This window comes from Monopterus albus, unplaced genomic scaffold (genome assembly GCF_001952655.1).
Source record: "Monopterus albus unplaced genomic scaffold, M_albus_1.0 scaffold253.1, whole genome shotgun sequence".
In the NCBI taxonomy this organism is placed as follows: Eukaryota; Metazoa; Chordata; class Actinopteri; order Synbranchiformes; family Synbranchidae; genus Monopterus; species Monopterus albus.
Window position 1 is genome coordinate 667194 of NW_018128133.1, and position 12877 is coordinate 680070.

The 12877-nt window shown below is 44.1% G+C and overlaps 1 protein-coding gene across 6 annotated transcripts in view; it reads right to left on the reverse strand.

Annotated features, from left to right (window-relative positions):
- Positions 1 to 12877, reverse strand: part of LOC109972352 (mucin-2) — a 61209-nt gene that overhangs the window by 20463 nt on the left and 27869 nt on the right. For 3 of the 6 annotated variants that reach the window (XM_020621140.1, XM_020621134.1, XM_020621139.1), the window contains one exon: positions 363 to 4148. In XM_020621140.1, the coding sequence (XP_020476796.1) occupies positions 363 to 3328 (2966 nt within the window). In that variant the 5' untranslated portion in view covers positions 3329 to 4148. Of the gene's footprint in view, positions 1 to 362; positions 4149 to 11157; positions 11195 to 11294; positions 11677 to 12877 lie in introns of those variants that run through there. The other 3 variants (XM_020621137.1, XM_020621136.1, XM_020621138.1) reach the window with 3 other exon arrangements.

The following is a 12877-nucleotide window of genomic DNA, read 5'->3' on the forward strand; positions in this document are numbered from 1 at the left end:
TATAGCAGAAGCTGAGCTGGGTTCAGCATTTTTGCCGGATGATGCTGCATATTTTGCTGGAGCTTTCTGCATCAGCACCTCCGCTGCGTCAACAAGAGTGGCCTCATTCAAACGAATGAGTTTAATGTTAGTGTGAAACTTAATTAAGGTAGGCTTTCTAAAGACTTAGAGTTTAATTCAATATAAATGTGAAGCCTTCCGATCAACTAGCTGTCAGCAGTTACCTGTTTACAGTTTTACTATAATAAGCCAGGAATGCTAAAATGTAAATGTTATGTTCTGTGGCTCAGAACATTGTTGATAAAATTGATCTAAAAGCATAGAAATGAAAATGGTCCTAACAAAATAAAGCATTGCCTTACCCGTCTCTCTCAGCTTCCTTCTTCTCAAGGTCTTGAATGACATCCAGCAGGACTTTAATGGTGTTCTGGCTGGTCTCCAGGACCCCCTCCAAGCTGTGGAGCTGGTTCTGCAGGTTACGAATATCATGCAGGGGTCCATTGGGACTCAGGAGCTTTTCTGTCACTCTGGATGGGTCCAATTTACACCGGGCCCCAGACACCAACCCTCCAAGAATTTCCTGGACCTGTCTTAGTGTATCAGCCTGGGTGGCAGTCAGGGGCCCCACTGTAGGGAGCTCCCCAGAAGCAGAGCAGCCCCTAGCTCCAGAACAACCCTGCTGGTTTGGAGGGAGAGGATGTTGGCTGTTGGGGGTGCTGGGCCTGGCACTGGCTCCTGAGCAGAGCATTTTGTGTAGTGCCCCAAGCTGAGCCTGGGCTGAGCTGAGACAACTGGGCTTAAAACAGGCCTTGGCAGGAGAGGAGGAAGACTGCCTCTCCTCCTTCATCACAGCAACTGGCGGGGTTTGAGCTCTGTGCTTCAGAGAGCTGGCTCCCTCACAGAGCTTGGGTGAGTCTGTACATTTTACAGTTTCCTTTTTATCCTTCTCCTTGTCTTTGTCTTGTTCGCTGGCCTTACCATCTGCCCTGAGCAAGGGTGTTCGGATTGCTGGACCTGGTGGTTCATTTCCCTTTTTGCGAGGTGTGTAAGGTGGAGGTGGTGGGGGAGGAGGTGGAAGCCGAATACCCCTCTTATCCTGAGCATTATAAGTTGCCTGAGAGGGGGGGGTGTATGGTGGTGCAGCACGAAATGTGGAAGAGTACAGAGGAACAGCTTTACTTGGAGTTGCACACAGTTGCGGGTTTGAAAGACTGGACACATATGTTTTTACAAGTGGAGCTGGAGAAGTGCAAGATTTTAGTTTTGGGGCAGGGGAGGAGTAGGGGGTCATGCCTGTGTTGGCAGAGGAGGCATTTTGCAGTGCTTGACATGGGATGTTGCAATGAGATACAGTTTGTATGAGAGTCGCGTAAGAAGGTGAAGTAGTGTTTGAGTGAGGGGCATGGAGACCAATCGGATGTGTAGTAGTGTAATATGATATGGAGGTGCAACACAGGGCAGTCTGAGTCACAAATGTGCAGGGTGTTAGAGTTATAGGAGGTGTAGTGTTTGATAAATTGTTTGGTGGCTGATGGGTTAGGTTTGGGCCAGTGGTTGGATGTCTGGTGGGGTCAAAGGGAGTTGTATTGGGGGTTATAGCTGGGGTAGGGGAAGAACAGGTTAAGGGAGTGAATGATGCTATGTTTGGGAGAGGAGAGGTGCAGTTACGTTTGGGACATGATGGTGCATTTGAAGGAGGACTGGAGCAAACAACAGCTGTGCTGGGGGTTGTTTGTGGAGACATAACAGTATAATAGGGTAGGGGGTGTTGGATAACAGTAGGTGCAGAAGTGAAGCAAGGAATGGACAGTGCTATATGCAGAGGTGGGCTGGTGCAAGCTGGCTTGACTGAAGAGGAACAAGGTGGCTTAGTGCAGAGTTCAGGGGTATGTGTTGGTGCACTTGTAGGTGGGGGAGAGGTACAGTAAGGCACAGTAGTCATTTGGGTGGAGGGAGGGTCAAGAGTGACAGTTGGAGATACAGGAGTCTCAGATGGAATTTGAACTGAGCTGGGTGATACCACCAAAGGTGGGGAAGCACAGGAACTGTAAGTTTGTGTCTGGGTAGTGCAAGGTTGATTATTTGGAGGCAACAGACAAGGAGAGTCTGTTTGTATTTGAGTGGTGCACTTTTCAGCATTTGGAGGTATGGTTATGCAAGAGTTGACATTTTCAATTTGGGTTGTGCACTGTTTGCCACTCAAAGGTGGAGACTGATGTTGACCCTCATTTAGACTTTGGGTGGTGCAATACTTTGAATTTGGAGATGGGGAAGGGCTCTCAGTTTGAACTTGAGTGGTGCAGAGTTTGGTATTTGAGGGTGGCGGGGATGGACTGGGGCTTTCGGTCTGAGAGGGCGTGGTGCAGTAGTGCACTTCCTTTCCAGGATCACTTGTTGTCCTATTCAAACGCTTTCTCCTCCTGACCACTGAGGGAGTGCTGCTTCCTTGACGCCTGGTGCCATCTCGGCACGATACAGAGGAACACTGATATGGCTCAGTGCTCTGAAAGACTGAAGGCGGGCAGCTGCGCCTGGAGTTTTTTACCACACTAACAGCTGATTTAATGTCTGTCCTGGAGGCTTTAGACTTTCGTTCTGTCACAGTTCGATCCCCAGGCCCAGGAGGACCATTCTGATCCTTGGACCTGGACATCAACACATGGTTATGCATAAGGTACTCATCTTGAGAGTCATGCTCATCATCGCCGTCCACGCCAACTGAGTCCCTGTGGCTACGTATTTGGGTGGAAGGGAGAGACTGGGGCTTTTTTAGGCATGGGGAAGTCTGGATGGCTGTGCTGGTGCTTGTACTGGATCTGCGTGTCATTGGCAAGGTTAGAGAGTTAGTCTGTGGTGGTGCCCAGCATCGACGTGTAGGACCTGGTGTCAACGGATGAGGAGGAGCCTTGGCTAAGAAAGCAGTCACCACCTCTATGGTACTTGTCATGTCCCCACGCACGGCCCCGACCACAGAGGTTTGGCCAGGTAGACCATCAGTCCGTGGCCCATCCCCGTCAGCCCATGGTTGGGGGGACCTGCTGCTGTCTTTACGAAGAGGATGTGGGCTGTCACAGTCTTTGGGGGGCCTCTGATGGCAATCGTTTTCTCCTGTTCCACTGTTGCCACTGCTGCTGCTGCCATCCTCCAGGTCTTTAAAGCGGACCTGATGGGTACGGTTACGGCGCCGCTTGAGGCGGCTCTCAATATCTGGGGAGTCTCGATTAAGCAGCACAGAGCGCACAGTCATTGTCCCAGGCAACTTGTTCGCCAAAGTGCTCTTGCCGTTAGTTTGACCTGTGAGCAAGTGGTTGGGTTCTTTGCTCACCATTTCTCTTGTCTCTCTCGCACCCCCAACATCCACAGGCTCTGCGGGCAGTTTGATGTTGTGAATGCCTAGTTGTGTTAATGCGTCTCCTTTACTATATATCAAATATAACAGTGAGCGATCTGTACAATTGATTGACTGAATTCCAGTTTCACCACAGACCAGGCTGGGATAGTAATAATGACTGTCTCTTTACAGGATTACGTGCAGCTGCTCAGGTTATCTTAAATCTGAGATGCAATGATCTGCTCTGCAACTAAAATTGTCCTCAAGAACGAATCGATTACCATATTCACAGTTCAAGGCGTAATATTATTAAGCAAGTAAAAACTGAATATAGATCACTTCAAGAAATGCCAGCTGAAAAACCCTTATGGGTCTTACACTTGTAGAAAAATAAATATATGCAGCATCAATATTCTTTAAAATGAGTGTGTGACAAATGTTCCACGTCTTCTGAAGATGTGCAGTCCTGCTTCTTCTTCCCATTTCTCTTTAAACTATCCAGGGAGATGAACCCTTGACGAGGCTGGAGAAGTTACAGGCAAACAAGCATTGAGAGAGGAAATGCAGTCTGTCCATCCTTTCAGTGTTCATTACATTGGCTTGTCTACTTGGCGGCCCCCCCGCTCTACCTGCTTTGTCCCCTGGGCCATCAAGAGATTGGATGGCTAAAGTAGAGGATGGGCCTGTGTGCTTCCCATAGTTGCCTCTCTCTTTCAACTTTTTTATTCTCCTTCCCTTCGTTTTGATTTTATCACTCTTCCTCACTCTTTCTTTTTTCCCCAGCTCTCAGTGACTCATTCTCTCATGGCGTGAACTCCTGAAGACAGAAGCAAGAGAAAGAGAGAAATAAGAGACTGTAATTGTTTCCATATTACTGCATTTCCAATGAAACATGATGTGCTTGTCCCTTGGGATAATGGAGAAGATATAAGATAGGCAGCTATTTTAAAAATGCATGAAAGTGGGGTCAGAATAAAATGGAAAAAGATGACATCAATTCAGAAAACTAATGAAAGGATGGAGATGGCAAAAAACCTGAATAAAGGAAAAACATCATCCACCCAAAACAAGAGAAAAGAAATTCATTAAGGCCCATTCACATCGGCTAAAGGAGACATATCTTAATGATATTGCCCTCTTTAGGATTCCTTTTTTATTATATGAACTACTATTATTAAAAGCTGTTGTATTGCAGTGGCCACAGCAACAGCACGGGGGGGTATTCATATCATCCCTGCTCACGGGCACAGTGTGACTCTTCTCCTATTGCTCATATGCGTGTGTCTTACAGATTTTTCTTTTCCTCCTTGTTTAACAGTCTGTGGCCCTGTTATCGGTCCTTGATGATGTGCCATGGTGACACCCTTTCTGATTCATTTGGCCACTGTGTGACAGTCTGTCCGCCATGCTGTAGTTAGTAGTATGTTCTCATCGCTCTGATTCTACGGTCTGTTTTTGACGACCTATGGCCTTGATGCGTATATATATTACTTCCATTTCCTGTCTGTGCCACTGGCGGTCAGTCGTGATGCTGCTGTTTGCCTTACACAGTCTATGGATCTGTGCCTTGTTATCTCCTTGTGATAGCCTCTGACACTGACAGGACATGGCTAATTCTGCGTGCGAGTATGACTGGCCGTTGCTCTGTTTCCCCTCTGTGCAAGGGGTAATTAGCAACTCTACAGCTCTCAGGTTATTTAGGGAGAAAGATACCCGAGGGGCTGCCACTTGTATTTACATCCACTGTTTTCTCTCTTTCTTTCTAGAGCTCTGAAGAGGAGGATCTCTGTCACAACCGTGCCCCCACAGTCAACCCCTTTAAAAACATGGCTATTAGGATTAATTATGATTAAAGTCACAGAAGACAGAAGCTTGAGGGAAAACATCAACCATACACACTCAGATATATTAATGGATTTAGAAACAAACCATGGGGTTTCTTCTCATTTAGCTTTCACTGCTATAGAGACGAGCTGCTTAACTATGATTCACACAGAAGACCGAGTCATTCTAGGTTAGATATGCATTCACTCAAGTGTGGAAGACTGAATACTGAACATGCATGTCTGTAGCATATTATAGACCTGCTTTGAGCTATACTGTTCATTTGACCTTGATGAAGACTTTGCTTCTTAATTCTCCCTGTATAAAACCATGCTTCCACTCCGATGTTTTTCATTCATATCCTATTTCAGTACAGTTGACAGTCTTCCTGCCCATCTCCTGTAAAAAACATTCTATGTCCATCCTTCACAGTGACAGATTTTCCTCTGTGTTTCATCCACTGGTTGCAGGACCATTATCCTTACTCTTTCTATGGGGTGTCATCCTGACCCGGCCTTCTTCCATCCTTCTTCCCTCTGGCCCCTTTCCTTTTTTCTTTTTATCCCTGTCACTCGTATCCGTCTTCCTTCCTCCACCACCATTTGCTCAGCCACAACTTCTTCTGCTGCCTCTTTTTGTCCCATATCTCCTCCTCTGGGTTTGCAAACTACCCTGGGATCAAAATTTACCCTTACAGTTTAATGAATCCTGACCCTCTTAATGCTGCATGGGCTTACTCCTGTGGCTGAGTTCAGGCTTTTCCCACATGTGACATTTTCATGTTGAGCTTTATTGGCACACAAGGGATAAATCAGCAGACGGGAGGAGGAAGGTGTGCAACTGCATAATGCCAGCAAGGGTCATAACTCTGCAGTTATTATTTAAGATTTATTGCAGCCTACTTGCTAGCTGCTTACCACTCTGAGAAGGCTTTACTGTGATATAGGCTTCTATCCTCTTTCTTGTGTGTGTGGTGTTATATTAGTGTGTGTGACGATAATAATGCTAAGGTCAGATCTGATCTCCTTGTGCTAATCCATGCTGTCTCTAAGAAACATATCGGATGCATTCAAAATATAAGACGCCTAGACTCTACTTGCACAGATCTAATATTATTCTGAGCCGAGTCTTTCAGGGATGTTGAGAATTGCATCCATGCCAATAACACACCTTTGGGTCTCACTGTACTGAGGAGGTGGAAGGTGCTGCGGATTGAATTGTTATGTAAAGCCATGTCAGATTGGATTGTCTAGGCACGCTTAAATTTGTCAGACAGGTCTGAGATGAAGAGGAGGCAGCAAGAGGAAGAGGAAGGAGAGGAAGTAGACATGCTTGGTTATATTTAGAGATGCTATGAGACATAGCAAACAGAGAGGAGTAGGAATCTGAATAAGTAGGAGGACGTAGAGGCGGAGGGATACAGACAGACAGAGGTAGGGGGACAGGGAGCAAAGCAGGAGAGAACAACCCCTGGCAGCTGAGGAAATGTCATGGTTAGGGTTCAGTGAAGTGGTAAATCAGGAGCATCAGCGTGTCAGGGCATTTAAGGGGGAACTGGAGAGGAACTGAGAAAAGCTATATGATCAGTTATTGGCCCTGTGAGCTCAAAGAAGGGTAAGAGTTATACCTGCGCTCTGTCAGAAGAATTTACAACACAGCCAGCTCACAGAACAGATGTAAAGTGCATAAGCCTCTGTGGTGTCTGCATTGTTGTCCAAAGAGATCAAACTCAAGAACTACTTGAGAGCTGCCTGTAGTTGAATATTTTGTTAGGTAAGCATCGTGTGCAGCAGAGCACAGCAGTGTTTCAAACAGAGGGCTGCTTCATTTGATTTGATACAATAAAACCAACAAGTGCATTAAAAATGCATATGTAAGCCTATAAATGACTTTATAGGCACACAGATTTGTATGTAAACCTATCCGCATGCATAAATAAGAAGCGATAAATCAGGAGACAACTATAACCTAAAACTACGCAGCGTTAACAAATTGCTATTAGAAGAAAGTGAAGGAATATGTGACGTACAGCACATATAGTAAGTAAATCAAGTGAAAGCTTCATCTACGATCTATTCTTGAGAAAATTGCTGACACTGCGACTGATGAAATCTTAAGCCTGGTCATGCTTAACAGCAAATTAAATGACATTAAATTACACAAACAAACACATTAAAATAAATTTCTTATATCAATATAAATCCAAGGCAACACAGTGAACACAACCATTGTTAGTCCTGACACTTTTGTAATAGCAGCAAGATGTAAATGCTGGTTTGTTTGTTTATGACTGTGTACTGGCATCCGATTTGGCCAGCTACAGTCAGCCATCACAGCAAGCCATATTTCACCAGACACTAGCTGCAGCAGAGGATTTACACCATCAACGTCTGCAAACAGAGAACTTGGACGTTTCTAGCTTCTTTTTTTTTTTATCCTGTCATCAAAATACAGTTATCATTGTAACCACCATGACTGAGCACTGAAGCAAACATGGGAGTGCCAGAAGGTAAAGCTGACCTCCATGGTACTTGCTAACAGCTTTATGAAAATCATGAGGCAGCCTACTCTTATTGTTTGCACTGTGTAGACAGAAAACCACCTAGGAACCACCTTTAGCCATTAACGAGCGGCACCTCCTTCTGTCTTACAGTATAAATGCAGTGTGATTAAGGCATTATTTCCTGTGAGTTCTGCAACAAGTATGTGCCTACACATATTTGAATTCTGCAGGTATAGATGACACCAACATAAAAGACAGGCACAGTGACTAGCTGTTAAACAACTAAAGAGCTTATTTCCCTCAGTTAGTGGGGAGCTAAAACAAAATTAAAAACTGAATGAATATCAGACATTACATTAATCAGGTGGACACAAACACAACTCCAAATGAAAGTTAATGCTGCTTCATATGTGTAAATAACCAACTCTTCCCTAGCAAAATAAAAGGAATTTGATGTTTACATCAGGAGTGCTACTAGTAGCTCACTCCTCATTTGTGAGTAGCTCACCTAAAGGTTCAGAGAATTCAGCAAAAACCCTGGATGTATGGTACAGACATTAAACAACACAACATCTCACCATCCTTTGACACCAAATTATTATTTGCTAGTCAGGAGTCAATCAAACAACTTACGTATGTATGCTACTGGCAGGTTTGTTTAGATCAGTTACTATGTGCAGTGATGTTAGCAACTCTTTTGGAAAATGCTACCTTAACAGCATGTACATTTTTTTCCCCCAAATATAGTTGTTTTAGAAATATGCTCTTAATGTGGAGAGGTGCTGTCAAAGCCTCCTGTGACCCCAACTCACTGAACAGCACTGGCTGCAGTGCAGAGATATTAGCTTCTAAAAGGATTTGAGCGGGACTAACCTCTCTAACCAAACACAGACTTTCAATTAATTCATCCTTGATCAGTAAGTTTTGTTAAATTCTCATTTCTTGTAGTTTCAGAAGAACAAATATCAGAAGAGCTGGGCAGAGTGTGGCAGAGCGTAGTAGAGCATAGTGGGGCAAGCAGAGGGAGCGCTGGCTGGAGCAGAGCGGGCTGATTTGGACTTTCATGCTGGTGTTACCTTAAGTTACATATTGTAGCTTTAAACATCTTATGATATAGTCTGTTTGTTACAGTATGTACACTTTTATGTACTGCCAAAAAACACTGGTCTACATTTTTAAAACCTTCTCTGCTTCCAAACTGAGATGTAATAATTTTTATGGACTTTGAGGTGCTGAATTGACCTTTAAAAGAGCTGACTGATTATATAAGATATTTAGCCACTCATGTTTCATGCTGATGTGCAAAAAACTGACTGACAATTACAAATAGTGACACTGTTTTTACTTCAGGAAAATATGGGCTGATTGCGTTGAGCTGAGGTATGATTGTAATAAGCACCTTAGTTAAAAGGAAAATGTGTGGCTTGTACTGCCTGAGCCACAATGCTAGCCTCATGTTTCACCTAAGAAGCTTGTTGCATTAGAAGCAAAGAGTTTTGTTATTAGTTTTGTCCACCAAGAGTTTTGGTTCTAAATTCTGATTTTGCTGAGAGCCCTTTCTTCCGTAATTTGATAAAGTTTGGTCATTTTCTAGCTAAATTCATACACTGCCAGAGCCAATCAACAAATTCACTTCTCAGCTCAGTTGGATTCTGTGTTTGGAGTCTGGAAGCGTGCTCAAGAGGTTTGTGAATCTTAATAAAAACCTGTAGTAAATACTTGAAAATGTTGGTAACATAGTGTTTTGTTTTGGTTTACAGCTTTTAACAAAAGCTGAGGAAATTAGCTTTTAAAGAAGTCTTAAATTTGTTGTTATTGTTGGTATAACCTACAACAGCACAGGATGCAAATACTTCAAGGTTAAACAACACTCAGTCACACAAACAGACAAATGTTAATGGCCAGTTCATTACTAAAGAGGACACTGCCACCACCTTGTTTGTTCCAGTTTCCTTGAAGGATGACTTCTAACTTTGAGAGTGTGAGTGCCAGAAATCTAATTTGTTCCATCTGTCCTCATTTGACCAACATCCTCTGCCTAATATGAAATTCCTATACGTAGGCCAATGGATTGTGATAAGTATACTTAACCAACTGTGAACAAATCTGAGGATGTTTGGGTATGTGTGGAAATAAAGCCAAACTAAATATTGTTCTGTTTCTTGCACTCATTCTGCATCTTGTTTCTCTGGCTGGTTAGCTTTTTTTTAATGCTCCAGTTTTTACATCTCTGTCTCCTCCTATCTGTCACTGGATTCAGAAAGGTTAAAGTTCCAAAGATCTCTGTGTGAATTATCAGCAACAAAGCAGAACAGGTGGTGTGACTGACATGTCCAGTGCACAGCAGCATGCTACGTGACCGTACATAGAGCGCAGTGTGCTCCCTGGGGGTTACTCTCTGTTGGGCTGTCATGCTGCAATGTCCCTGTCCAACCCTGCGTTACCTATAAAACCAAACTGCTGTCAGCCCAGGAAAAACACCTGGCCAGCAGGATAGGAAAAGTAGAATAGGAAAAGAGTGCATTAACGTCTGTTGGGTAAAGAGAGGAAATTAAGTGGTGAAGACAGATATCAGATTTATAAGCAATGTGAGAAAAGGATTAAGTGGTAGATAAAAAGAAGCTGCGAGATGAAGATAGCTGACCCCTAAAAAGACACACTGATGAAGATACAGTAAAATGCAAAGATACTGTAGTTTAGTGTGGAGAAGAGTTGCATGATGACAGGATTAACTACACAGAAAATATGAGTGCCAGGGTGCACCTGTGCGTGTGGTGGCGTGCATGCAAACATTAGAGAGTGTGTGCATGTCAATGACTATATTGAGAAACACAAAGAATGTGCAGACTATAAAGTATAAATTTCAACAAGATATATCATCATAACATGCAGTGGACCTTAGTTAAATACACAAAAACGCACACACATTCATGCAAATGGAATTTCCTCACTCGGTACCTTTTCCTCCTTCTCAAACTTTCTGTCCCCCCAGACCCACTCACCACACACACTGTCCTGGTCATGACAAATATGCAATGAAATGCAATGAAAGCACGCTGCCAGAATCTGCAAAGCTACATCACTGACAGACCAATCTAAGCTCCTCACTCTTTTAAGCTTCTCATAAAGCTGCACAATCTCAGAAAATAACTCCCACACCTGCAGTAAAGCCAGTCCCAGTACCCAAACACACAACATCTCACTAGTTTTCACACACACAAGCACAGGTACACTATGAGCACATGAACACACCCCAAATGTTACAATGAATCTGTGTGCGGCACACACACACACACACACACACACACACCTGCCAAAACATAAACAAAATACATGCACGTGTGTGTGTGTAAAAATAAAAACAGATACGTGTATGATGTTTTTAAACCTGTCATCTAATCTTTCTCACTTCATTATCTCTATGGTGACGCTGAGCTGAGGTACATGGGGAGATTACTGTACTCTCTTCCATCAGGACACAGAACTGAGTCACACATACCACATCTCTCTCTTCCTGTCTCCTTCTGTGTTGTCTCTTTCTCTCACAAATGCTCACTCCCCTTCTCTGCTATTCCTTCAGCTCTCTTTCTCTCATTCTTCCATCCCTCTGGCATTTGTGTTTGCTTTTATTCCCACCTCTCTGTCACTGCTGCTCGGTGAGCTTCACAACGTTTTCTTTCCTCTGTGTAGTGTCCATCTGCTCTTCGCTTCTCTCTCTTTCCTTTGCTCCTCACCTCTTTTTCTTCTCCTCACTGGTTGTGTCTTCTTCTATCTCACCCTTCTCTTCTCCCGCAGATTCATGCCTTTCACGTGGGAACCTTTTTATCCATCCACCGGAGCTCTGAGCTCCGCTGCGCCTGCCTAGCTGAGCGTTTGTGCTGTGAGTGGAAGTAAATGGACAGGAGGGGGAGCAATAAGACAAGAATGAGCAAGCAGGCAGTTATGATCTCAGATGCTCCTCTCACTTCTCCCTGTCTCGTTCCTTTTTCCTCTCTCCTCCTTTCTCTCTGCGTCTCTCCATCGTGACCTCCTCTTAGTGTTACCATGCAAGCCCCCTGTATTCTTGTAAAGGGTGAGGGGGTGGGGGAGCCTTGAGGAGTAGGAGGCAGAGGGGGAGTGAGTGGGTCTAATTAAAAAGCAGAGTATGTACAGCTGCGGAGAGCAAAGGGGGAGACAGCGAGAAGAGGAGAGGGGAGGAGAGAGAAGTAAAGTGATCCAGGGGGTGGAACCAAGGAAAGAAGCAGTTAGTAGCGGGTGGAAATGAAGGGGCACGAGGTGGTGGTGATGGAGGATGGGGGGGGTAGAGAGCTACTAGCAGTGTGAGGTGGAGAAAAGGACAGCACTGCCAGGACATCAAGGTCAGCTGGAGAAAAATGCAGAAAGGTCATGCATTGAGGGAGGGAGGAGAGGAAGGAGAGGAGGCGATAGGAACAGACAGGTAGAATTACTCTACAGATATCTCCCATATGAACGGGGGCAGAGCCAGGGAACCGTGACCAGCAGGATAATAGAGACACATGGACAATGCCCTCTGAAGCAGAGGCAGAGCCATAGTCATCAAAGGTTAAACCCCTCTAGTGTTTTCAGGCCTCTCTACATTAACATGCATAAGTGTTGTGCATGCAAATTAAAAAACACCAATCTAGATTAAATTAATCTTGTGTTTTTTTTTTGATTGGGTTGTCTCCTGTCTGGAGTTAAGAGCTTGGGGAACATGTTGTTTCTGTCTAGGCTTGATGACTAGAGCAAACTGATCTCTTTTTTTCATTGTTTTTCTGATGGCCACCCCATCATCACTGCACTGGCTGTTGTCACCTGAGGCTGGAGAAACCACTCTATGCAGTGGTGATAAAGAGATACAATCTAAATGCCTTAAGGGCTGAGATATCTCATCCAATTTTATCTGCTCTGATCACTTATCTTGTCCTATCTCCTCTCTCTCTATCAGACGTCCATTAACATAACTGGTCTTTACATTTCTCAGATGTTCTGCTTTTACATTTTCAGTCCCAATTTCTGGGAATCGTCATGAATTTCAAATACGATTTCATGGAAAGAGCACGATGACTCCCAAGGAAGAGGCAGACCAATAGCTCCGATACTGATACATACAGTAACAGGATTTAAGGAGATATAATGCTTGTAATAAATGAAATAAAGTCTGTACATAAGAATATAGAGTCTTCGCTATTAAAAATCAACCTCTTCCTCAGTGTAGG